Here is a 26,007-nt window from a genome sequence, read left to right on the forward strand (position 1 = left end):
CAGCCCGCGGCCGACACTCGCAGGCGGCCACATTGTCTCCTCCCCCCGCGGGCGGGCGGACGCCGGAGCTCCGTGACGCGGAGGAGCAGCCGCCGCCGCTCTGGCAGTCATCGAGGGGCGACCGCGCCTGTGTGGGGGGCTGACAGGAGCTGGACGCAGGCGAACAGAGGAGAAGAAGGTAATTTTTTAAAAATCTGCACATTCAGGGAAGAGATTCATCCTGCTCGTTAAATCGCTTCCTCGTTGCTTTGGAAGTGCTGCTCCAGTGATGTTCAGGATAGAAATCTATCAGGGTTAAATTACGCGGATGGGAACAAAAGATATATGTGTCCCTGTCAGAGATACTTTTAGGTTAACGAGTGATTTGTTCAACCGATGTGCTCCAAAGGGGCTGCGCTGGGGTCTGGGATTAAATGCGCGTTTTGGGGGTCTGCTCAGCCGCAAAAAAGCCGAAATAATTCCGAGTTGCCACGTGGGTGAAGCTGGCAAAGCGACTGCGTGTTAATGCAGCTGAAAACGTGGACAGAGTGAATTATTAAAGCCGATAAAGCTCAGTTTGTGCGGCTTGGTGGCGCCATACAAATCCCACTAACTGACATGTAAAACAGGCGACGGTTACGCAGCGCTCTCATCCCTCCATGGGCTGTCCCACAGGGAAGATCCGCTGCTCAGCATCACTTTTATTAATCAAGGGAGCAAAACGGAATGTTCTCCTGACGCCCTCCACTCATCACACAGTTAATAAGGTCTGGGCCTCACAGATGTACCAGAGGACACATGGCTGCAGGAGAGCGCACGAGGTGAAAGAGGAGTAACAGGATGTCATGGCCCGGTGGCTCAGGTGGCTTTGCTCCCCTCACTGACCCATGACAAACAGAGAAAAGGAAGAGCAATAAAAAGGGACGAATACTAGTGATAATAATCAGAATAATAGCACATTTTATTTAAGGCCACTCAAGCTTCTGTCATATAAGGTATGCAATAAAATCAGCGCACCAGCGGTAAAATGTCAGTACTGTTAATGATAGAGCATATGATAAGACACCAATGATAAAACATCAGGACAGTTAGGGCAATAAGCAGCACAGCAAATAAGTTAGAAAACAATGCTGTAGTAAAAATGCAATTGAGTTGATGCAGTTAAAGTGAGTAAGATAGTTTAACCCTTGTTTTAAAAGCTCCTCTAAATACAAAAGAGGTCAGAAATGCCAAAAACAGATGTAAAATATGTTTATATATGTTGAATATTTTACTCCCAAATTTTCGTTCATTGTTAGAATGTTAAGCCTTTAAAGAGATGAGTTTTAAAGGTGTTTTCTGTGATGGAGTCCAGCTCGTGGATGTGCGGGGGGAAGGGAGGTCTAAAGTTTGGGTGCAGCAGAAGAGAAGGCCCTGGCACCCATTGTGCTGAGGTTGAGGGCTGGTGGCGCCGGCGGATCTGCTGATGCAGACAGGCGGGAGTAAGAGGGTGTGAAAGTCTGAGGGAGGTCTGTGGGATAAGCAGCGGATGAATCATGTAGAGTTTTAAATGTTAATAATAGCATGATATAGTTTACCTGATTTGACAAAGGGAGCCAGTGAATCATTAAGGGAGTGACAGTGAACTTTGAATGTGTAATCTGTGACGTGGAGTTATGGATAAGCAAAAGTTGGTGAATAAGTTTGCTGGGGACGCCTGACAGGATTGCATTGCAGTAGCCAGTGCGTGATGTGACCAAAGCCTTGACTCAGATTTTCCAGTGTTGCGTTCAAGCAGGGTGTAATCTGAAGATGTTTCGTAAATGGGAAAAGGCAATGTGGGAGACAATGTTTATGACTGGAGGCAGAGAGGATACAGTCCAGGATAACAAGAATGCTTTTAACCTGTTTGGAAACAGGTGCGGTGGCTTCAGCAATGGGGAGTGAACAAATATTAGCTTTTGAGATTGTAGGTGTAACGTCAAGGAGGAGAAGCTCAGATTTACCACGGTTGAATTTGAGGTAGCTGTTATGTGTATATCATGGAGAGGAGGGTTTAGTGGACATACAAAGCTGTGTATCATCAGCGTAACCGTGAACATGAACATCATGGTGCTGGAAGGTATTGCTAAGAGAGAGGAGCTAAATAATGATGAGGAGTGGCCCCAGTGCTGAACCCTGTGGAACTCCTATGGAGCTTTCTGACTGGTAGTTTTGTATTTGTGAGGATGTGTCCTATCTGCAGGGTAGGAGGCAAACCACTGATACTCCAACACTGGCCCGATGAGGATGGAGAGAAGACCGGAAAGGAGGAGGTCATTGGTGATTTTAACAAGGGTTCTTGCTGTGCTGTGTTTGGGGCGATGAATGGTTAAGTGGAAATAGGATGGAATAGGCCAGGTCTCTAGAGTATGGACCAAGTTTTTAAAGTGTTAAGGCATTAATTAAGGGAGCTTTCCATGAAGGGGGAACTGTACCAGTGGTACCAGTAGATTTCCTTTGGACGACTGACGTCACATAGAACAGAACGTCATTTCCCAACACTTGGGAAACCAGAGAATCAATTCAAAATATTCTGTCTGTTTTGGGAAAAATGCATTTTTGCTTTCTTGCCGAGAGTTAGATGAGAAGATTGACGCTGCTCTCGTGTTTGCTTTGTAAATGAAGCTACCGCCAGCAGCTGGCTAATTTAGCTTAGCTGGAACCAGGATGTAAACAGATAGCCTGGCTCTGTCCAACAGTAACAAAATCTGCCAAGCATCATCTCTAAAGATTGTTAAGTAATATATCTTGTTTAATCTGTACAAATAAGGAAGTGTATGAAAAATTTATGGTTTTACAGGAGGTTATTTGTTGGTCCAGTTCTCAGGCAACCACCTCCAGGACTCCAGGAAGTTCCTGGTCTGAGCCAAGGAAACTTTAAAAGAAAGAACGCCGTAATACCAACGCTAATGAGCTGCTTGGTGCCAGTTCTGTTGAAGCCTATGGGAGATGCATAGGGAAGCACACTGAAACCCAACACATCTACATCATATAACCTTTGATGTAGAAATGCCTCCAACAAATGAAGGAACACACCTCAGAGAACAGCTACTGGCTGACTGTTGGAAATGTTTATTTGCTGTTGGTCTCCAAAAAGTCGCGAAAGATGGCAAATCAAATTAAAATACTCACCCAAATTAAAAAAGTTGCAAGTGAAGTGAAAATATTAAGTTTAGCATAAATATTGTAAACAAAATGTCTATTCTTCATGCCTTCTCTTTTCCTTTTATTTTTATCGCAATGATTGACAGGTCTAATGTTACGGGAATATCACGTATTCAAATGATTACTAATTTTTAAAAATGAGCTTGATCATCAGAAAAGAATGCATCATAATTATGAATGACACAATCTCTTCTACAAGTTAGCTTGGTTCTCAGGAACATAGTCTCAGAAGATGTTTTTGTACATCTGGAAATGGCATAAAGAGTCTGGGGGGAAATTCTACTGGAACATTTGCACAGAGGGCTTTTCATTCAAGGGTTTTCGCAAGTGTATGTTAGTCTCATGCTAGCCAGATTCCTTAAACCCATCAGACCCCTCCTTTGTTAATTCGCTCACAGCCCGTCACAGGACAGTCTGACCTGCAGACAGTCCTGAATGGCATTTTCTGGTTTTAAATGCGGATAAAACATAAGTCTTTTGTCCATGAAGCACCTACAGGAAATGAGCTGCTGCAGGCCCCTTGGGGCTTGCATTCTGCACGGCTCAAGTTTCTCTCACAAAGTCTGCCATCAGGAGCGTTGGCAAGATCAGGCCATTTTCTTCATTGTAGGATGCATGAGCACTCCCATTCACTCATTGTTAACCTCTCTCTGCACACTCGTGTTCATAGCCTGAGCTCTGTGTCCAGCTGGAGAAACAGGCTGTCGGGCATTTGTCATCATGCTCTGAACCTCTGTTACAGTCTTCTCAAGGAAGACTCATTTAAAACTGTATTAAAGCTGCTCCAATCAAAGTTTTATATCAAGTAATAATGGAACAACTGCATGTCATGTGAAAGGTGTCGCTCATGAACCAACACAGAGTTATCGCCTGACTCTGCAGTTCCTCTCAGCTCTGTGGAGCATCTCAGTTTCTGTTCATGTCTGCTGTTGTTTTGGTTTTGGTTCAATCTCTTTATTCCCATGAGTGTTGCTTTCAGCAGCAGCAGCTGCTGTATGCTACGTGCCCAGGAATGAAAAGCAGAACAATGTAATAGCATAGTCAACACAGTGGAGCATTTAGCAGCAAGAAATAATCTTATCACTACTGTATGTAAGAGTCTACAGCCGCTCAGCAGCTCTTTTAGGTGGCACTTAGCTGCAGCGGTGCTTTGTGCAAAATGCCCACATTAGCATGTTAACACACTCATGATGACAATGCTGTTTTGCAGGTATAATATTTACCATGTTCACCATCTTAGTTTAGCATGTTATCATGCAAGTACTTGCTGATAAGCACTTGACACAAAGTACAACTGAGGTTGATGTGAATGTTATTAGTTTTGCAGGTATTAGGGTGTAATAAGATGTGATGATGGTGCTTGATGAAAAATCAATAGATCATTCCAGTCACAAGGATTTATGTTCATGTCTGGACAAAATGTCATGACAATTGATGTTTCGGTAGATTAGATAGATTTCAGTCTGGACCAACTAACGGACCGACAGACTGCCCAGGAGAACCTGTCGCCACTTCAGCTGCCTTACACAACCTGATGGATTGTTTGTTTTGTTGTAGGTGTCCTTAAAGGTCGCAGCACTTACAGTGACATGGGCCTCAAAAGCAATTACACACCCTACAGAGCTAACACAGGAGCCTTGCCTGAGCTGCCAAGTAGAAAATGACTCAGAGAAATGGAATCAGAGGGACAAATGATTGCTGCCTCCACTCGAAGGCCTCAGTGGATTGTGAGCAGGCCAACAGCATGGAGCAGGAGAAAGTTCCAGAGACCAACGACTGTGAATCCGAGGAGGGGCGACGGGGAGGCTCCATGGCTGTGACAGGAGCTGTCACAGCTCCAGATGGCGGTTGGGGCTGGGTGGTGCTGGTTGCCACCATCATTGTCCTGGCTTTGACCCTGGCATTCCCCTCCTGTGTGGGAATCTTCTACACTGACCTGCAGAATGATTTCCACGCCTCCAACAGTGAAACCTCCTGGGTACCCTCCATCATGACGTCAGTGCTTCATGCAGGAGGTAAAGTAGAAAAACCAAGAAATGAACTGCAACCAGTACATTGTAATATACCTTCACGTCTTAAGTTCACTCATTGATGTTGTGTAAATAAATTGTATGATACACCATGATACATAATATATTTTAGTTGGAATAAAATATATTATTTGCCCCCTAACCTCAAGGTAATTTAAGTTCCTACCTGCTGCTGGTGTACAGGAAAAATGTGAAACTAGAGACACAGTTCGGGTGTTTTTTAACCTCTCACGCTGTGCAGGTGTTGACTTAAAAAGATTTTCCATGAGAAAGTGCAGCCCACTTATTACCCACAACCCAGAGGACTTGAGTACGCTACACATCAAGAAATCAGGGTTTAAAGGGACGCTCTGAAACTTCTAAATGAAGAAATAGCACGTTTTATCAATGAGATGACAAAATTATGCGAAATCATTTCATGTGAATCACTTCTATGTAGGCTTTGCAATTTGAATGGCGGACTCCGCCACTAACATTGAAAACTACTCTGCAGAGGTAACTACAGGATGTGGAGACACTAAATGGCTACAGTATTATTAATATACCGACTATAATGTCAGAAACTTGGTTTGATTTAATGAAAATCTGAAGGATTGTAACTTTAAGATATTTTAAAGTGTTGTGTGTTATAAACACAAACATCAGAGTCTGCTGGTCATTGTAGGAAGAACACTTTATCCACTCGTGGAGCTTCTCAGTGCGGTGCGCCCAGGAACTATGTCCCCAGTCAGTAATGTCCACGTCCTTCCTCAATGCTGCATTATGTAACCTGCATGAAACAGGAAGTAGTGTCGGCTGTGTAGGTTCATATAAAGTCAATGTAGAGGCTCAAGAGGAATATCTGGCTATGTAATCACTAATTATACAGCTGTTTATTTTGGTAACTTCATGTTTCTGTCAGTATAGCAGAATAGATTTTTATGCTGCTGCATGTTGCACACTTCATTTTTTCAGCGCCTGTAAGAGGTTTGCTATTGTCTTCTAGTCACAAACAGAGAAATGAGTTTGGAGTGATTCTGGTGCTTTCAGGATATCCAACCCTTTGACACACTAACTGAAAGTCTGACTCTGTTTGTGATGTTAGAAGGATTAAAACCAGTTTGAGAGATGGTTGGATGGATGCCAATAATACGAGGCATTAGACAATCATTGAACTGTCAATACTGGAAGTGCAAAATCACGACAGTTGTTTTACAGCGGAACAAAACGTTTGTTTTCTAACGTCTCCGTTTTATCAGATCGGATTGATAACGTTCCTTCGCCTCTTCCTATCGTAACACCTTTTCACTTCCAATCAAATTGCAACAAAATGGTAATAATCACCATCATTTCTCAAAGAGTGCATCATGTCCTTGTTCACGCTCAGTGTGAAGGGCTGTGGGTGGCAGTAACCTCCTGCACAGTTTTTTTCAAAAGAAGATTTATTGGCTTGCATGTAGCGCAGATAAGTTTCATCATATTAACATGCACACAGATTTTCACCTCTGAATCCCTCCAGGCCTTTTCTTTAACTGTTAAATTTATGATGAAACACTTCCAAATGTTTCCTTGAGCATTAAATATTAAAATATTATTGATTGAAAATGTACATTAATGATTGGGTACAAGAATAAACCACAAAAATGTATAATCAATTTAATTAAAATGACAAAATATGAACCTTTTTCCCGAAAAGATACAACAATTAATTGAATGAAAGTCGGCCTATGAAATGATCTTTTCTGAAATTGAAAATCTGAATAGTACAAACTCACAGGGTGTCACATTTAAAGAATAAATCTGATGAACATCTGTAATTTAGCTGTTGTCATCAGCTTCATGAAAAGACTGAAATCAACAGTGCATGTCTGTGTGTCTTCATCCTGTGTGCCACAGAGCTCCATGTTCAGCCAACGATTAGCAACACATGAGTGAGCCACACTGCTGCACTGGTTGACATGTTCCTTCACTGCCATGAACACACTGTACTTATTTTCCGTCACACATACCAGAGCTCGAGGCTCGCGTCGCTCCGGGGATCATAGAAAGAGAGTTTGGAATGAGCAGAAATCTTCCCCAGGACGCCTCTGGGACACAGGGGATTTTTGTCTGTATGAGCAACTTTCACTCAGCAAATAACAAACCTGAGTGCCGGCTGCACCGCAGAGGCTCATCTCACGCTGTTACTGTAGTTACTATCACTATCACAAGTTTTGGTTTGCACTGATGTTGCTCGGCACACGGTAAAATCCAAAAGGACAAAGGAAACTCACCATCAATGGAGTGCGCACTCTGTTTTTCCCCTGATACTGCTACACTGAACAACAAATACATATTGAAATCAGCTGGAGAGCTAGCTAGCTGTTAGCAGCTGGTGGGCAGCAGAGCTAGAGAACAGCTAACAAAGCTAATAGAGCTAACGGAGCTAACAGCTAACGGAGCTAACTGAACTGCAGTTTGATATGAAGAAGTTTACAGTACTGAAGGACAAGCACTTCAGCTGAGTACAGTTTGGAAGGAAAAGTACTTTGAGTTTGGAGTTAGCATTAGGTAGCCAGATGTATTTAATCCAGTCCTGTAGTGAAAGGACACAGCTGGGGTACTTACACCTTTAGAATAAAAATGAACAACTACGCTTGTTTTTCAGGACGGTGCTGAAAAAGTAATTCTGCTGCCTCAAACACTCACAAGAGCGCCAAATGTGGATTCATCCGCTGCTGAAAATAGTCCCTAACAGTTGCACTTTGTCCTCCTGTTCAAGTGACATTTGCTAGAAACCAAAGTGACCAGCTGTTACAGGAAATCACTGAGCCTTTTTTAAGTATGAAGTCATATATTTGTGAGCTGTTTTTAAAGATTTATGTCGAATCGATAGCTTTAAGACAAAGTCAAGGCCTGCTGAGGGCCTTTTTTACCAGTTCAGGAGTGCAGAGAGCTTTAACAGAGTGTGTGTTTGGGGGTGTAATAACTGAACACAGCTCTCATGGCTTATGGAGGCAGGAATGCTTTGATCTTATCAATGTTCCTGAGCTGAGAAAAATGTGACAAGAATCTCAGGTTTATCTTCGTTAAGCTGCTCAGCATCAGCCAACGTTCGGACGGCAGTGCCGCTCGCAGTCATACCCGTGAACTCTGAAACACTAACGTTAGTCAGCAGAATCTTATCAATCGTGATGTTTTCAGACTGTGAGAAACGTGTTTCATTAGGTTAAATATTGCATTATTTGCTTAAATATTGCAAACATTCATCATTAAGCACTCTGCCGCCTTGTGTTTGGCTTACATAGGCTCGATTAGATACAGGTATTATCTCCATCAGTGCCCTGCAGCCATGTTGCTTAACAACTGAAGCAGCTCCACTGTGCTTTGAATTTACCCCTCCTGTAGGTGACTTTTAAGCAATGTACCCACTGTTTTAAAGCACCGAGGCTTCAAGCAACGATCATTTATGAGCCGCAGTTGAGGCAGAATGACGTAGCAGAGACGGTGACGTTTGTTCGCTGATGACCGATTTGTCCTGAAACGCAGTGTGTTGTCATGCTGATGTAATAAAATCTGGTTATGTGGCTCAGCTTCACATGGATCTGTCACACAGGGAGCGAACGTGCCTTCAGAGCTTTCAATCAACTGATAATATTACAGCTAAATGCAAGTTGTCTGAAACCTGCTGCAGGATTAAGAAAACGGCCTGGCCTGCTCTGTGTAAGCCTCTGCCCATTTCTGCTCCGGTATGCATTAAACTAAGAGCATTATGTTTGATCCACAGGTCCCTTTTGCAGCCTGTTGGTGGAGAGACTCGGTTGCCGAGCTACGGTCATGTTGGGCGGGGTCCTGAGTGGGCTTGGAATGGCTGCCAGTTCATTTACCCAGTCCATCAGCCAGCTCTACCTCACAGCTGGGGTTATTACAGGTCAGCCAACACTCAACAGAATTGTTATCCCGAGCGGACACTCGATAACGGTGGTTGCACACAAAAGCGCACTACCTGCCCAGCAAACAGCGCACACTCAGAGCACAGCGGAAAGTTTAGCAGCTGAAGAGCCGAATGTTTTCCCAGGAAGCAGAGTCCAAAACATGACAGTTCAATAAAAGAAAGCCATGTTAAAGTTGTGTTTTTTACAGTTCTGGCCACAAGTGGCCAGAAAAATCTGATTAAACTGTAAATATATTTTTTAAACGTGCACATTATTCCAGTTTATTAGGATTTAAGTCTAATTTTGCAGAGTTGGGCATTATTTGTGGCAAAGCTGAGACAAACAGGTTGTAAACAAGCCAACAGTTGAGCCAAACTTAAAGTGAGCACAGCTGAAATGTTGGTGATAATGGAAAACTTTGTGTGTGCTGAACTACAGTAAATACAGACGGCCGAGGTCGGAGTAGGAAATCTTTTTGCAAACTGACAATAAGTACACCATCGACCTTCATTTTGTCTTCAGCTAACAGGCTGAATTCTTGTGTCCCAAGATCTCACTACATCTTATTATTCCAGAGAGGAATTATAGCTAAAAATAATAAGTAGACCTTTAAAGTCGAGTGTCATCATTGCCTTGACATAAATCGATAGACACAATTGTGTCCCTGATGTTGTCCCCGTGTCTTCTTTTGTCGTCAGGTCTCGGTTTCTGCTTTAGCTTCCAGCCAGCTGTGACCATCCTCGGGCACTACTTCGTCCGCCGCCGTGCGTTTGCCAACGCGATGTCGTCCACGGGCACCGCCCTGGGACTGTGCACCCTGCCTGTCCTGGGTAACTACCTCCACTCAGAGCTGGGCTGGAGGGGGAGTTTCCTCGTTCTGGGGGCCATCCTGTTTAACTGCTGTGTGTGCGGGGCGGTGATGAGGCCCCTCCAGCCCCCGAGGCGTCGAGGCCAGCCTCTGATGAACCACGGACCCCCTCTGCCAGAGAGGGAGGAAGCAAGGAAGGAAATGGGGTGGGTGAGAACGATGTGGAGCTTCCTGGGGGCTTCCGTAAGAAAACACATGGCCTTTGACCAGCTCTGCAACAACTCACGTTACTGTGTGTATGCTATAGGCATCACCTGGATGATGCTCGGGTTTGTGGTTCCCTTGGTGTACCTGGTTCCCTACGCCACGGCAAACAACATGGAGCAGGGCCGCGCCGCGCTGCTGCTCTCCATCCTGGGTATCGTTAGCATCGTGGTGCGGCCGCCCATCGGCATCATCTTCAACATGCCCTGGTTCAAAGGGCGACACGTTTATGTATTTGCCTCAGCTTTGCTGGTCAACGGGCTCAGTAACAGCATCTGCTGCATCGGGCCCAGCTTTACCGTACTGATGTTTTACGTGGGCGTCTACGGGCTGTCCATGAGCGTGGTGGGCTCCCTGATGTTCACCGTCCTCATGGATATAGTGGAGATGAACCGCTTCCCCTCAGCTCTGGGCCTGCTCGCTATCATGGAGAGCATCACGCTGCTCATTGGGCCTCCGCTGGCAGGTAACGTAAACACAGAGAGAGAGAGGAGGGGAAGAGATGGAGAGGACAGATACGGAGGGAATGTGGGACACACTCGCATTATATCTAAAAATCTGGATAGAAGTTGCCTCATTATATTTGTTCAGGCTTCAGGCAGAGAGCAAGTCGAGGTATAAACGGTTTTATTCACGAAGAGCTGCTGTGGAGGAAGAACTGGTTCACTGATTGAGTAAAAGAACAGTGAAAAACACCACTGTGCTACATACTCATGCTATATACTGTGTGCTAATAGCATTCAGCAGCCAGTGTGCAAGAAGTTAATGGACTTTTCTGTTCTGTAGGAAAGAGAAATGATATGTGCTGTAGGGTTTTCAGCTCTGAGCAGCTTCCTTTGAGCAATGCAATGCAGAGGACGGCGAGGCTTAGCTTTAAGGGGCGTGTCCCCCAGATTCACCTCTGCTGATTTCACATGTGCTCTTTAAAGCAATGAAATGGTTTAAACCTGCAGAGCAAGCTGCCAGACTTTTAGACCTCAAGGCTCAGTCTGGCTGCATCTTTTCTGTGTGTCTCGACGAGGACACGTCAAAAGTACGCTGAACCGGATTCAGACACGCTAAACGTGTGTGTGGTCAGATTTCCTGCGCTTTGGTGCACACGTTTCTGTTTGTGGAGCAAACACGACACCTTCGGCCTGCAGCTCTAAATAGCAGAATGCTCTCAGCCAATTTGGCTGTTATACAGGAAAGAAAAGAAAGAAGTGAGCAGCGGTGGAAGAAGTATTCAGATCTTTTACTTAAATAAAAGCACTAATATGACACTGAAAGTAAAATTACATTTTCCAGCTGATTGTGCGGAGATACGTAGTTTTCATTTGACAGGAAGGGCATGAGACATTGTAATTTGTATAAAGTTGCATGAAATGGAGATACTGTACCACGTACAGAGTTAAGTACGTGTACTCAGTCACATCCCACACTGGCTGTGGAGGTGGAGCTCAGTGGCAGCAGGGGTGGAGCAGCAGCGGGGAAAGGGCAGAGGCTCTCAGTGTCGGATGACAGGTATGCTTCCCACCGCTTACATGGCCGGGCAGCAACGTTACCACTCGACAGACTCACTTTACACATGCAGGGAACCATGTCATCACCGTCAGCTGACAAGACCACATCTGCTTATACTCACCTGTACAGAGAAACACTGGTAACACCTTATGTGACTGCACACATATTCACTGGTAACTAGCTGCTTATTAGCATGTTCATCAGTAGCATATTGGCTCTTTATTAATCATTATAAAGCACTTCAGTAACCTCCTTATTACTGCTTATTGATAGTAAATGAGGATGTTGTTTTACATGAATGATGACTAAACAGACTTTTTTATGAAGAGGTGACCATTCATGGGTCTTCATCATTTAAAGAAAGGTTGGTATTTGGTGTCAATCACAGTGTAAAAAGACAGAACGGTCTGACAGCGTTGTAGTTTCTTACTGAAAGAGCTGCCTCATTTAAATTATGAACTTTATTTCTGTATGTGCTGGATTTTAGATTTCCCTGTAGCCAAATTTCATATATTTGCACGTCGAGCTGACCTGCAGCGCTCAGAGTGAAGGACTGGAGGGCTGCAGCTGCATCCTCGTCTTAGCTTAGGAAGGTTTCTGACTGGGTGAAATGGCCTGAAAGTGTGCAACCGGCAGCCGTGACAGGAGCTGCTCAGTCCAGCTGAGGAAGGGTGCTTCACTGCTTCCCTTCTTATCTCCTTTAGCAGAGGATGCACTGGACCATCCTTGACCGAAGGAAAGGAGATGTTATGGCAGCAACTTTTAAAGCGATGTAATGATGTAATCTTTTTGACGTTTCGGCTGCAGCCGTGGTCCGTGATTCCCAAACATTTTGCCTCCTGAGCCCTTAAACTGAAGGACTTCATCATTAGCTCGATGTCTCTTTGCTTTCACAGCTGAAATCATCCAGTAACTCACAAAAAAAGTAAAAATCAGAGGTTGAGCGTTTGAATCAGCAGAATTTGGTGCAGCAGAGACGTTTTTTTCTGCTTTCTCATCCTCTTCACCTTCTCTTGACCCCTTGCCTTACACCTGTCTGGGAACCACTGCTCGACATAAAAGCCAGTTTTATCACCACCAATTAACACCATCTCCATGACGTGCTATATGGTCCTTTCAGGGACCTGCTGATGGATTTACAATTGCTTTCTGGGAAATAATAAAAGAATATAAGACCAGTGAAATGAAAGGTTACCAAAAAATGATCAAAACATGAACTGCCAGCATTACAGATGCTTCTCTTGTTGTTGCAGGAGTCCTGGTCGACAGGACAGGCCAGTACTACCACGTCTTCTTTGCTTGCAGTGCCGTTGTTGCCTCGGCCGCCATGTTCCTCATGGTGTCTTTCTGGTGGCTGGACAAAAGGGGCAGGACGGCGTCAAAGCCGTGTCAACCAGCCGCGCCGCCCGAGCCGGCGAGACAGTACAGCAGCGTGCCCACAGAGGGGGACAAAGACAAGGCCTCGGCTAACGGGGCCGAGTACATCACCAGCGTCTGAGCCTGTCGCACTGTGTCGCCCTCCACACTTCACACTCTGGCTCAGACAGGTTTGCGGATTCGTTTGTAATGTTTGTGTCAGCTCGCGTGGCGCCAGATGCTGCAAAGTGCTCTGCGGGCGACCTGCTCTGGATCGTCCTCATGTGATGCATCTTTGCCTTCTGGTCCGCCATAAGAGTCCAGACAAACACTATGAGTGATTCGCACCGCCTGACCGAGGTCGCACACTCGATCCTTCGTACCAAAACGAACAGATGTGCACTTACAAACTGCAACGTGATTGTACCGTTTATCGTGAAATGCTGCTGATCTTACCCACGTGATCACACAATCGTATCATATAGGAGGTATCTCACTTCATTGACATGATCCTTTGTTGGTGATCACTCACTGGATCTTTTCTGGAGTGCGTTTAATGGTATATGACGAGCACACAGACACAAAGAATGGGTCTGAGAAGGTATTGATTATGAAGAAATTTTAATCGTAATATACATGAATGGGTGAAATCAAAGTGAAGAAAACACTGTGGGGTCGAAGGTGGCTCCGTAATTATCAAGACTTAAAGGATAATTTTATTATTCAATATTTTGTCTAATGTCAAATCTAAAAAGACCAAAATCAACGAAATGTCAGCGTGTCCGGATGACTGAAATTTTCATTGAAATGATGACATCACCGTTCTTAATCCCGCCCACAGAGCTCTGATTGGTGAATTGTTTCTCCAGCAGGTAGAAATAGTGATTCTGGAGCCAGGCCGGATATCAAACAGCCCCCCCCCCCCCCCCCCCCAGCACAGACTGAAACACATACTTCACAGGCTTCACAGGCTTCAGGTGACTGAATCCAGACGTTAAAGGCTCTGCTCCTCAGCTGGTTTTTATTTTTATTTAAGCTCCGACCTTTAGATTTCATTTTAGTTTACTTTGAGTGTGTTTGCTTGTTGTAGTTTCAGATTTTCAGAAAGCTTTGGTTTTAGTTTTTCTATATTTAATTTTAGTTTTACAGTCGTTTTAGTCTGTAATGTGTCAGACGTATGAAGCTGCAGCATTTCTGCATGCTAGACACATTTACAAAAGGTCCTATTAAATGCTTCCAGTTGAAATATTTATATATATGTTAATTAACTGTGTAAGTGTAGCGACAGCTTTCATTTCTTTGTGTTGCAAAATGGCTCTAAAATAAACCTGATTCCTTTGAGCTGAACCTGAAATGAATTTAATTAGGCAACATCATTTCAGGTACGTTTGAAATTTCCTTAAAAGTTTGCGACAGTTTGTTTCGCTGCTTATTTTCATCGTAGTTGGTGATGATAAGCAACACGACACGCAGCTGATTGATGAAGATTCAGCATCGTTACTTGCAGCTTCCACACATTCACTGAGTTTTTACCTCCTTCCTGTCACGCTGATGAACAGTTGAACGCTGTCTGACCTCTCCAGCCCGTCAGCGACACTCTGTCAAACCCACTGCTTCCTGCTGAAGGCGAGAACACGTCATGAATACGTACTTTCACTTTTAAGGTTCAAGGTTCACTGATTTCCTTTTTTCTCAAACGTTACTCAAACAGTTTGCCAGGGACTATTTTCAGATGTGGATTAATCCATGTTTGGTGCTCAAGTGAGTATTTCCAAACTATTTCAGTATTTCAAAATAAAGTGCAGTGAGTGTGTGTGTTCGTGGAGCTCTGTGGCTCAGAGGACTGATGCACTCAACACTTATTATTAAGTATTAGACACATGCACTGTTGGTTTTGGTCTTTTCATGACATTTTTGACTAAGAAAAATACAGAAAATCTCTCGGACTTATCTCAATCATAGCTAACAGCTAAAGATTTGGTAGAGTAGGCCTTTGATCAGTCAGAGCAGGATATAGAAAATGAGAGTTTTCTTTCACCTTCATCATCTTTAAATAGGAAAATGAATTTTCTCTGTTAGTGACAGTGTTAAACACAGCATGCTGAGCAAACCTGTTGATGAGTAGCTGTTGCTTTGTATCACTGAAGGATGACATATATATATATATATATATTTATGTATAAGGTTGATTCCATTTGCCAGTCACAGTCACATGTAGGAAATGTTCTGTATCAGCAGAGATTAATCATGTTTTGTGTGCCGCACGCTTTTCATCCCTTAATGGAACAGTGCCTTTTTATAGAACTGGTGTATTAGCACACACAGCCGCAGCATGAGGTCACAGCCTTTCAGGGGGATCCGAGCAGATGATTTCATGTTGAATGTCAGCTGAAACATGTCGGGAGAGAAACGTTTGGAAGGCACTGAGGAGTCAGCAGCTCACACGTTTTTACGACACTGTAGTTTACCTTCATGGGACGGACTTTTGATCGATGAGCAGTGAGACTATCACACCACCAGTACAGGTTTGAACAAAGAGGTTTTATGTCAGATTTTGCTGAAAATTAAATAGACATTTCAGGTATGAGCTGCGCTGCAGTAATCAAAAGTGTAACCAGACTCTTCTCAGCCATGAGAGGATTTATTAGTAATTTTTTGAGGCTTTGTCTTGCTTTGGGCCAAATTCTACCTTTATTATAGATTCTTTATTTATACATTATGATCAGGGGAAAATAAATGTTTGAATATCAGAGTTGTCTTTGTTGTGATCATTTTTTAAGGATTGTGTGCCACCAATGCAGAACATAAACTGAGCCACGAGGGCCTTAAAACAGCTCTTGAAACTTAAGATAACCCTTTTAAACTCCTTGTCTTCCAGAGGTTTAAAAAGCTTTGTTATTTCAGTTGACGCTCGAATTCTGCATATTCTTAAATATATGTGAAATCAATTTATCACAGCAAACCTGAGCAGGATCGAGTCAAGCGTGGACATACTGGTTGTTTCTGCTGTTCCACTGCTTAAAGGCAGCATTAGTAAGTACCCTTAGTTTAAGGGTACTTACAAAAAATAGTTATGTTTATTGAAAAATACTGAGACACTGCTGGATGTTCTTAACATAGTAACTAAGTATATTTACTCAAAGCACAATTTTGAGCCACTTTCTGCTACTTTATGCTTTTACTTCACTACAATTCAGAATCAAAATACTATAATTTTTACTCTACTGGTGGAAGAAGTACTCAGACAGTAAAACTAGGAATACTACAGTGTAGAAATATTACGTTGCAAGTTAAAGTCCTGCATTCAAAATGTCAGTTAAAGACTTTTATTTAAGAGTTCTTCTTCTATGGCTGCAGTTTTGAGGAACTTTATATAAACAGATGCCGCCATCTTGTGGTCATAATGTGTAATGACGGGCAGCCGTGAGTGTGTGTACAGAGCAAAGAGGAACCGTCGAGACCAAAAACTGTCCTAATAACAACGGAAAAGGGCAAAATAAGTGAAATGAAGGCAGAGACGTTTAATGCGGAGTCTTATCTCCTTGTTTCAGGTGTAAGGAGTTAGTTTAGGTCAACCGCGCGTCGCCAAACTGAAAGTGAAACTAAACGCGAACAAACGAACATGCGTCAAGTTTTAGCAGGTTAGCTAACCGGTGACTGTGAGGACGGGAAACAGACGGTAAGTCATGAAGTCTGTAATGTCCTACAGGTTCGTCTGGACAAATACTGAACAGCAGCAACGACAGAAGCGAGCTGAGACGTTATTACCAGATGTTGCTATTAGCTAACATTAGCTAGCTGCAACAACGCTGCCGAGCCAAAGGCTGCGAAGTCATAAAGATCGTTAAAATGAACGTTGAAGGCTCTGATGTTGCTGCTTTCTGTGATATTTTTCCATACATGCTCCTGAAAAACAGTTTTATTGCTTGCACTCAAGACTACTGACAGAAAAGCCAGCAAAGTAATGTGTTTTTATGTAGCACGTAAGAGCTACTTGTACTTAAGTATTTGTAATACTTGTAGGTACTTGTACTTTATTACCATCTTGTGCTACTTCTACTCCAGCACATTCTGGAGGCAAATACTACATGTATTTTCTATCTTAGGTTGCAGGTGATTAATGTACCCAGCAGTACATAAAGTACCTGAAGCTCCACGCTGTACCTCACTCTTCATACTGAGGTGCATTTGGCTCCTAATGCTGCTGTACTACTGTGATTATGAATCCAGGACTTTTACTGTGCTTATAATGGATTATCTCTAGTTATGCACGTTCAGGCTTCCACCTCACAGCGACTCAGATGTGAACATAACAATATACATAAAAAGGATGTACAAGTAAAGTAAAAGTAGCTCAACCTTGTGCTTAAGTACAGTTGAGTACATGTACTCCTTGTTTTCCACCGCTGACCGTCAGTGGCCTCTGTAACATGATGTTTGCTGTTCCAGGATCAGATTCAGCTCCTCGCAGGCCGACTGTCCCTCTCAGGAAAATGAGTGGAGTGGCGGTTTGTGGATTATTCATCCTTCTGTTCGATGCGGTGCTGTGCTCGGCGCTGTGGGCCATCCTCGTGCTGCTGAAGTGCTCCAGCTGTGGCGGACTGGCAGGCGTTTGGGCCTTTGGGGCAGTGAAGTGGGCCGTTCTCCATGTCTTCACCTCGGCGCTGACTGACGGGAAGCCTCAGGCTGTGCTCCGCCGGCTGGTCGCGCTCCTCTGCCTTCTCTCTCCCGTGCTTGAAAGCGGACGCGTCCTGATGGCGTCTCCTTCGGTGCCTAACATGGGACCATCTCCTGACCTCACCGTGCTGCTCCTGGGCCCGATATGCTCGTCTCTGGCCTGTGTAGTTTGGGAAAAGGGCCTCTGTGGGGATGGAAAGATGGGAAAGGACAGTAAACTGGATGCCAGGCAGCTGCTTATGAGGGTGCTGAAATACTTCAAACCAGACACCTTTTACCTCATTGCAGCGTTCAGCTTCCTCATCTTGGGTGTCTTCTGTAAGTTTGTACACACTAACACTCCACAGTACATATAAATATATGTACATTGAGTATCCATTTATGCCTGATTAGCTTTAACAACTGTCCACTTCATCGTTGTATTTTCAGAACAATGCAGAAACTGTTAAAGGAAAAGGTTTTATTCTGTACATTTCTTCAACAAATCATATGAAAAGACCAAAGTCAACTGCGTCTTAGTCCCTGTTAGTACTTTCTAACTTCTGTAGCACTCAGCCCCAAGACCACGAGTCACAAACATTAAGAGTTTAACTCAAAAAAGGCTCAGTAATGTCCTAAAACAGCTGGGCTGAGTGAATAATGTGTTTGTTGGGAGCTATTTTCAGCGGCGGATTAATGAATGATTGTGTGATCAGAGATCGCTTCAGGATGTCTGAATTTAAACCGTCTAAATGCTCACATCACAGAGACATTGTTTACATCATTTCCTGTTAATCCGTGTCATTCCGCTTTCCTAACAGGCGACACGTTCATCCCGTTGTACCAGGGGAAGGTGATCGACATGCTGAGAGGTCAAGTGCCTCAGAGCAGCATCGGTGTTGCAGTTGGACAGCTGGCGCTTGTCTCTCTTGGAAGGTAATGAAATGAAACTGCATTTTGTCTCTGTGATTTCTACCACGCAGACAGGTGACACATTAAAGGGAAAACCAGCATTAGGTGTCCAAAGCAGTGGCACTGATTCTAGTGGAGGGATGGAGCATCGTTCTTCTTGAAGATGCTCCATCGTTCGGTGTTTTGATGACGGTGGAAGCATCTGCATGTGTTTCTTTTATGTCTCCGTCTTCACAGCGCTGTGTTCTCCGGCTTGAGAGGAGGTATATTTATGTGCACCCTGGCCAGACTGAACAAGAGACTGAAGCATCTGCTGTTTCACACCCTCCTGCAGCAGGAAGTGCACTTCTTTGAGGAGAACAACCCCGGTGAGAACAACACAGTAAACACAGGACGAGGTCCAGCAGTGATTTTAGGTGCTACGCTCTGACGCAGTTCTTCCCAGAGGTGCTGGTTTGGGTCGAGATCTCAGAGCTCTGTGCAAGTTTTTCCACATCAGACTGGGAAAAGATTTCTTAAAGGATCTGGTTTTGTGCATGGAGGCATTTTGAACCAGGAAAGCAGCAAACAGCCAGCGTGTGGCTGTAGTGTAAGACAGCTGTGCTCATGAGCTTTTGCCTTTTTGTCCGTGTCTCCGCCCAGGACGCCTTTCCTCCCGCCTGCACTCTGATGTGGACAGGATGGGCCGCACAGTCGCGCTGAACGCCAACGCGGCGGTTCGCAGCACAGTCAAAACCTGCCTCATGCTCGCAGTGATGTTACACCTGTCCTGGGAGCTCACCCTGCTCACCTGCATAGAGATGCCGCTCTTGGCCATCCTGCAGAATAAATACATCAACTGGTCCAAGGTAGGTGTGATGGGATCGGCCCTGGACTCTCCTGGAGTCTGTGGCCTTTCAGTTCTGACATGGAAGCATCGCAGAATGAATCAAGCCGAGCTGACGTCAGTACTTGCAGTCACCAGTGGGAGGTGCTGCAGTGCTAAAAGTGACACTTATGGGTCAGGGGATATTGCATTATAATACTTTGCATACAGTGAAATTTGTCCGATTTTTAATGTTGTTAATGTTGTAAAACAAAGGAAAGTCGACCACAGGCAGCAGCCTCAAAATGTTTTTTACAAAATTCATTTCTTACAGTCTTCTTCTGAACTTCCTTCTTTCCAAAATTACCCAACATTTGACCAATTGGTGTGGAGCCATCATTGTGCATGCACTGACTGTAGCTTCATTGGCTTATTAATAACTCCACTTCTCACAAAATCTGGCCTGTTTCCACACAGTCATGTTCTGAACATGCAATGCACTGTCTCATATTCCTTAACACACACACATACACACACACACACACACACACACACACACACACACACACACACACACTCACATACAGGACCCCATCCTGTGTTTATCCGCCTGAACATCTGGTCTTCATCTGGCCTCGCTCAGTGGGCCCCTCTTCATGGTCACTGTAACAGAAAGTAGGAGATTATACCAAAGTGAACTAATGATTCCTCTTTCACATGCCTCACGTGGATGTTTGAGTTTCGCTGTGCAGAATGAACGTGCAGTTTCACACCTGGAGGCTGCCAATCGTGGTCCAGTATGCTTCAGGTGTGATGTGGAAACCAGTGCACAAACACTGAGAATGTACTTTTCAGGGACGTAGGACACATCTTGTGTCCAGAAGTGAATTTATCATCTTAGATTTCGATGAGGGAGAAGGAATAGATTTCTAACAATGAACCTGAATAACAATAAGAGAGAGTAGACATAACTTTATGAATCCCATGATGGGAAATTAGGGTATTTGTTGTCTTTAACCATGTCTGGAGGGGATCTTTAAATCAAACCAAGTTATTTCAGCTCCACTGGATTTCAGGTTGAAGCATCCGGCTGCTCACGTCCAGCTTCTGTCTTTGTCCACCAGGAGCTGAAGGATCAGATCCAGGACTGTCACGCTCAGAACAAAGACCTGGCTTTCCAGACCGTCAGTGGGATTCGTACAGTGCGCAGCTTCAAGGCAGAGGCGAACGAACAGAGGAGGTATAATGAGGCACTGGACCAGTTGTTCGCCATTCAGAGGCGTTCAGGAATCTTCAGCGCAGTCTTCCTCTTGATACGGAGGGTAAGCTGGCGGCGGTGCACGTCCACGGGTCACACGACTCATCTGGGAAGCGAGAGAGCGTGTCGACTTGTGTCTGTGTATGGAGGCCGTTTCCACCAGGAAAAGAAAATTTTGTCTTTTTAAATTTATTTTGGGTTTTTTAAATCAACTCAAAATTTCAACTTTCTAAGTCAAACTTATCATAGATGTCAAATATTTTACTTACTTTTTTAACATTTCAATGTTTTGTTTTTTCTTTTTCTGGCAGGATTGGTCTTCCGTACTTTACATTATAGACAAAATATTCGTATTAGATTTTTTTTAAGCAGCATGTGTGATTTCTGCTGTTTGGTATGTTTTGGGTTTTTTTGCTCATCTGCAGCGTGATAATTCCTCTCTGTGTGCTCTCTCCATTCAGCTGGTGAGTCTGGGGATAAAGATACTCATGCTGGTTCAGGCCCGCAGTCTCATCTCGTCGGGTCACCTCAGCATCGGCAGTCTCGTGTCCTTTTTCTTGTACCAGAAACCCATGTCACAAAATTTAAGGGTGAGCTGAGAGCAGATATTCAGCATATATAACGTGTAACGTACATCTGTTGCTGATAAAGATTTTTTTTGTCACAGGAGATTTTGTATTGCTACGGAGAGACGATGTCCACCGTCGGAGTGATCTCCAAAGTCTTCGCTTATCTTGACAGAACACCAAAGTGTAAGAAGGAGGGAGGGTTAGCTCCTGAGAAGCTGGAGGGACGAATTGTTTTCCAAAATGTCACCTTCACATATCCCTCAGCTCCTGCAGATAAACCAGCACTGAAGGTAAATGTTTAACCAGCTAAGAGAATCGCTAATCGAGTGTTGGACAAGCCATTACATCATTGACATGTTGTGCACAGTCAGTTTCTCTGGAAGTTCAGCCCGGAAAGATGACGGCACTGGTGGGCCCCTCCGGCAGCGGAAAGACCTCCTGCGTCAGCCTCCTGAAGAGGCTGTATGAGCCTCAGGAGGGACGGATCCTGCTGGACGGCGAGCCGCTGCACAATTACAAACACAAATACCTCCATCAAAAGGTACAGAAGACAAAAACAAGATGGAACACGCAGAGAGAAAAACACCTAAAACTAAACACGGCAAGTCGTGTCACTCACAGTGGAACCAGTGCTGCATTCAGGTGCCATCGTACAGACGATACCTACAAGCAGAGAAGTGGGAAAACTGTGGGAGTGTCTTCTACTCGGCACAGTGCCATCGCTGTCAGTTACATCTAAACAAGTCGAATCTTAGCACTAACACAGTAAAAGAGTGAGAGTCCACAGCCTCGTTCTCATCTCTGAAGCTGTCCTCAGTCACAGCTGTACTTTAAACACTAACATGCTCAAAATGACAATGCTAACATTTAGCAGGCACGTTTAGCATGTTCACCATCTTAGTTCAGGGTGTTAGCATGCTAACATTAAGCGATGAAATAAAAGTTTGGACCTGATCAGCAGAGTTGTTGCAGCAGCATCCTGAGGAGGGTAAATTAAAACCCTGTCAACCAGCGCTGCACTGATACTAGTGTGTGTTTCATTTATGTAGGTGGCCTTGGTATCCCAGAATCCCGTGCTGTTCTCCGGGTCACTGCGATACAACATTGAATACGGTCTGAAGGACTGCACCATTGAGAAAGTGAAAGAAGCTGCAAAGAAGGCCAACGCAGATGACTTCATCTCTGAGCTGGAGAACGAATACGACACAGGTACTCGAGTCTTTGCACCACACAGCGAGGACACTAAACGCCACACAAACAGCTGACTGTAGGCGGCCAGAGAAGCTTTTTTGTCATGTGACTCATTAAAAGCAGTCAGCTTTGCAGACACAGTTTTCCTTTGTTTTTATCCTGTTCTGGAATAAAAAATCCAGTAACATCATGGGCTTGTAGACATAACTCTGATGTAGATACAAAAACTGCTGCTGTAACAGACGCAAACATGAACAAGGTAAATGTACGATAGAAATGTTGACCTGAAGTCAGCTGTTTACGAGTTAATTTTTAATGTTTAACAAGCGATGGTCGTGGCAGGTGTGGCGTGATGGGGGAGAGTTTTTGTTCATGCGTTTACTCGAGCTGCCTGGCTGACGGCTGGTGATCAAAGGCCAGCACAGAGACAGAAACTGTTCTGGTTATGGGACGTTTCCAGGGATGTAGTGCAGGCCGAACGCAGGTAATCAGCTGCTTACATCCCCTCTGATGTGCAGCATTCAGTGAGTTTTTTTTCCTAGGATGGCTGAGGCATAACCCTCCCTACTCCGCCTGTGATGATTGGTTAGGGTTAGGGTGAGAATGTCAGCGCAACCCAATCAGAGGCAGAGTACTGCGGGTCCTGCCTTCCCCATCCTAGAAAAAAGTATTTGCAATTATTTAGATATGTCTACCTCAAATTATAATGATGAAGATGAAGCAAACTACTCAAAGAAAATTTGCTTTGCGTGCCCACTTCTCCTCTGCCTCCGTCAGGGATGATTGCTGTTAAGATATGAATCACGTACGTGCCTGCGGTTTGTCTTCGCAGACGTCGGCGAATGTGGCGGCAAACTTTCAGATGGACAGAAGCAGTGCATCGCCATCGTCAGAGCTCTGGTTCGAGATCCGCAGGTCATCATACTGGACGAGGCCACCAGCAAACTGGACGTTGAATTGCAGCACGCTGTGAGTAAAGAACATGTCTTCAGCATCACATCCTCACAGCAGAAAGTAAAAGTACTCACGGCTCATTTCAGGAAAAAATATAAACCATTAAGCATCGCTAATGTTGCAGCTAATAAAGGTGGAGCTAGTTTCAGATACTTTATGTACTGCTGAGTATATTAATCTTTAACGGCCTCCATCAGGGTGGTGTTCAGTCGAACAGCACCGCCACACATTAAAAGATGCATTTCCCTCCTGTTCTGCTGACGGCGTTGCCTGTTTTAAGATAACCTGCAGAGGGAGGTAAATGAGAGACAACCTGTCTGTAGGTGACAACCACACTGTGCAGATCGCTGATATGTTTGGCTGAGGGCCATTCAGAGCCAGACCACACCCAGGGCCCTGCTCACATGTGGTGTCATAAGCATATGGAAAAACACAAGTTAAAGGAGCTGAAAACTTGACTTCAGACCTGAAGTATCCTTCATTCAAAATGTCCCCAGACGGCAGAAAAGGCAGTGAAACACAAGCATGGAGTCAGGACAAACACTGGTCTGTGATATTAACGCTGAGGAAACCGGCCGCAGTGCAAAGCTTTAATGCTGAGCGCTGAACGCATTGTTCCTGGTGTCAGTGAAGCACGCCCTGAGGCGACCTGCTGGGGGCTGAGTTAAGGATCTCAGGTAGGTAGAAATGTGATCAGCGGTTTGGCCACATTCCTAACAAGAATAAATCTGCCCAACGTGCTGAGAGGCAACCGAGTGCTCCTCTTTCTGCTCCCCCCTCCTCCCCCCTCCTCCTCCACACAGCAGCGCCGTGCGCTTTAATGGAGTCCAGATGTTTTCTTGTTTGTCCGAAACTGATCAGAGTCAGGATTTCACAACCAGAGTGCCTGAGGAAGGGTGGAGGTGCGACCATCGGTCAAAGAATTGATAAGTCCATCGACAGTCGCATAAATTCAGGCTCGTTTAAGTCATTTTCAAACAGAAACGCCCCTAAAAAATGTGTTTTCAGCCTCTCTGATAGGATTTCCTGCTTTCTCAGGTTAATATTGATATAAATCAAATTTTGTTTCTTTTTACTGTTATTCAGACAAAATAAGACTTTTAAAGATGTGACTTTGGGACTTGATTGGGTATTTCTTCACTCTTTTCTGACAGACAGACTGAATGATTAATTAAGCAAACAAGACAACGATTGGCAGATTAATGGCTGATGAACACTTGTTGTATGGAGCTCAGGCTCAGGCGTCGCTGGAGTTTTAATGTCACTGAAGAGAAGTGTTCCACATGCAGGTTAACGCCAGGCTGTGAAGTAACCGCTGCTGTTGGCTGCTGTGTCTCAGGTGCTGCAGGAGGTTCTGTCCTGCGGTCGGACGGTCCTCGTGGTGGCTCACCAGCTGAAGACCGTGGAGAGGGCCGATCACATCGTCTTCATAGAGAAGGGGGCAGTGGTGGAGGAGGGGACGCACCGAGAGCTCATGGCTAGAAGAGGACGCTACCATCGTCTGAAAGAGGAGCTGTTCTCTCAGCTCTGAGACGCTCGCCAAGCGTACGTTTGTTCGATGTTTGTACGTTTCTGTACGTACTGAGCGGAGTGTGTAAGTATTCACCTCGGCCTGGTAACCTGCCCGTCTTTCATCCTGTGAGGCGTAAAGCTGGACTGCTCAGAGCCCGGACCCACCAGAACTGAACTGGGGTCTCATCCGGTCCACCAAAGCTTCCCATCAGCCCCGCAGAATATTCACGAATTCAGATTAACGATATCATCTGAACTCATCATTTCTTTTTCATTAAAGGCATCTGGACTCGTCGATTTTGATATGTTGTACTTTTACTTTAAAACACTGGTGAACGCAGGACATTTCTACTTTCACTGACTGCAAGTAAAACATCAGAATACTTTTTCCACCACTGTTTGATTTCCTGTGTTTTTCTTTTACCCTTTGAGAGTAGACGTGTTCATCTGAAAGTTTGCTTCTGCAGAGTTTGACTCCAGAAGGCTGATCCACGTTTATCTGCAGAGGAGGGAAATTTGTCTGTTTCTCACTCGAGTACACAAACGCTGAGAGGGAACCTTTCTGAAGTCAACGTGCTATGAACAATATTTGCATATTCATATAATTTTCTAATAAGTTTCAGCTCGCTAAGTAAACTTTATTTGTGGAACGTAACAAAAAGCATTGAGTCCAGCAGTCTGCTGACAGATCGAGGTATTTGACTATTTCCACTTTATGCTTCTTTATACTGCTGCTGCACTCGGCAGGTGTACTTTGTACTCCATTACATTTGGCTGACCGCTTTAGTTTCACTTTATTTTTAAGATTACAGCTTTTCACATCCTTCCTGTCCAGAAAACCAAGTATCTCCAAATTATGTGATTTTGTAATTAGATTTTTTTTTTTTCTTCAGCTAATTAAAGTATTTAAAAAGCCTCTTGGGTCATCTGAAAATGCATCATCACAAAGCTGAAAACAGGTTGTTTTTCTGAGCTTTTTGGAGATACGTGGTTCTCACAGGACAGCAGACGTGCTTTTTCTTGTGCGCGAGTATTTTCAGTGTAGTTTTGAATACATGTCTCACTACTCCAAGCTGCGTGTCTTCTGTGTCTTAAACATGCCTGGAGGAGGATTTCTAACATGTTGGAGTA

General features: G+C 44.4%; 2 protein-coding genes across 5 annotated transcripts; both read left to right on the forward strand.

The window, feature by feature from the left end:
• The first annotated feature begins 63 nt into the window (after window positions 1-63).
• On the forward strand, window positions 64-17,526 carry slc16a5a (solute carrier family 16 member 5a). 2 transcript variants are annotated; one of them, XM_070990566.1, is made up of 5 exons: window positions 64-178; window positions 4,723-5,180; window positions 8,941-9,084; window positions 9,787-10,626; window positions 12,917-15,768. In XM_070990566.1, the coding sequence occupies exons 2-5, from the start codon at window positions 4,826-4,828 to the stop codon at window positions 13,159-13,161; spliced, it is 1,584 nt and encodes a 527-aa protein (XP_070846667.1). In that variant the 5' UTR covers window positions 64-178; window positions 4,723-4,825; the 3' UTR covers window positions 13,162-15,768. The 2 variants fall into 2 exon arrangements, with proteins under 2 accessions (XP_070846667.1, XP_070846666.1); XM_070990565.1 differs by lacking the exon at window positions 64-178 and adding an exon at window positions 17,469-17,526 and having other exon boundaries at window positions 4,727-5,180; window positions 12,917-13,210.
• tap2t (transporter associated with antigen processing, subunit type t, teleost specific) lies at window positions 13,143-25,168 on the forward strand. Of its 3 annotated transcripts, none has more exons than XM_070990564.1 (12): window positions 13,143-13,210; window positions 17,469-18,014; window positions 18,497-18,611; window positions 18,825-18,955; window positions 19,230-19,435; window positions 20,517-20,714; window positions 21,112-21,240; window positions 21,318-21,509; window positions 21,587-21,760; window positions 22,269-22,428; window positions 23,243-23,379; window positions 24,704-25,168. In XM_070990564.1, exons 2-12 carry the CDS (start codon window positions 17,513-17,515, stop codon window positions 24,893-24,895), a joined length of 2,136 nt encoding a protein of 711 aa, XP_070846665.1. In that variant the 5' UTR covers window positions 13,143-13,210; window positions 17,469-17,512; the 3' UTR covers window positions 24,896-25,168. The 3 variants fall into 3 exon arrangements, with proteins under 3 accessions (XP_070846665.1, XP_070846664.1, XP_070846663.1); XM_070990563.1 differs by lacking the exon at window positions 13,143-13,210 and adding an exon at window positions 16,420-16,698; XM_070990562.1 differs by lacking the exon at window positions 13,143-13,210 and having other exon boundaries at window positions 17,438-18,014.
• The last annotated feature ends 839 nt before the right edge of the window (window positions 25,169-26,007 follow it).

This window comes from Chaetodon trifascialis, chromosome 21, assembly GCF_039877785.1.
Source record: "Chaetodon trifascialis isolate fChaTrf1 chromosome 21, fChaTrf1.hap1, whole genome shotgun sequence".
In the NCBI taxonomy this organism is placed as follows: Eukaryota; Metazoa; Chordata; class Actinopteri; order Chaetodontiformes; family Chaetodontidae; genus Chaetodon; species Chaetodon trifascialis.

Excerpts from the sequence above, each read along its gene's own strand:
- slc16a5a (XM_070990566.1), top strand. The coding sequence starts at position 4,826 with ATGACTCAGAGAAATGGAATCAGAGGGACAAATGATTGCTGCCTCCAC. Across the intron at positions 5,181-8,940 it reads GTCAGTGCTTCATGCAGGAG|GTCCCTTTTGCAGCCTGTTG; the intron begins GTAAAGTAGAAA and ends TTTGATCCACAG. Across the intron at positions 9,085-9,786 it reads CACAGCTGGGGTTATTACAG|GTCTCGGTTTCTGCTTTAGC; the intron begins GTCAGCCAACAC and ends TTTTGTCGTCAG.
- tap2t (XM_070990562.1), top strand. The coding sequence starts at position 17,450 with ATGATGTTTGCTGTTCCAGGATCAGATTCAGCTCCTCGCAGGCCGACT. Across the intron at positions 18,612-18,824 it reads GCGCTTGTCTCTCTTGGAAG|CGCTGTGTTCTCCGGCTTGA; the intron begins GTAATGAAATGA and ends CCGTCTTCACAG. Across the intron at positions 23,380-24,703 it reads ACGTTGAATTGCAGCACGCT|GTGCTGCAGGAGGTTCTGTC; the intron begins GTGAGTAAAGAA and ends GCTGTGTCTCAG.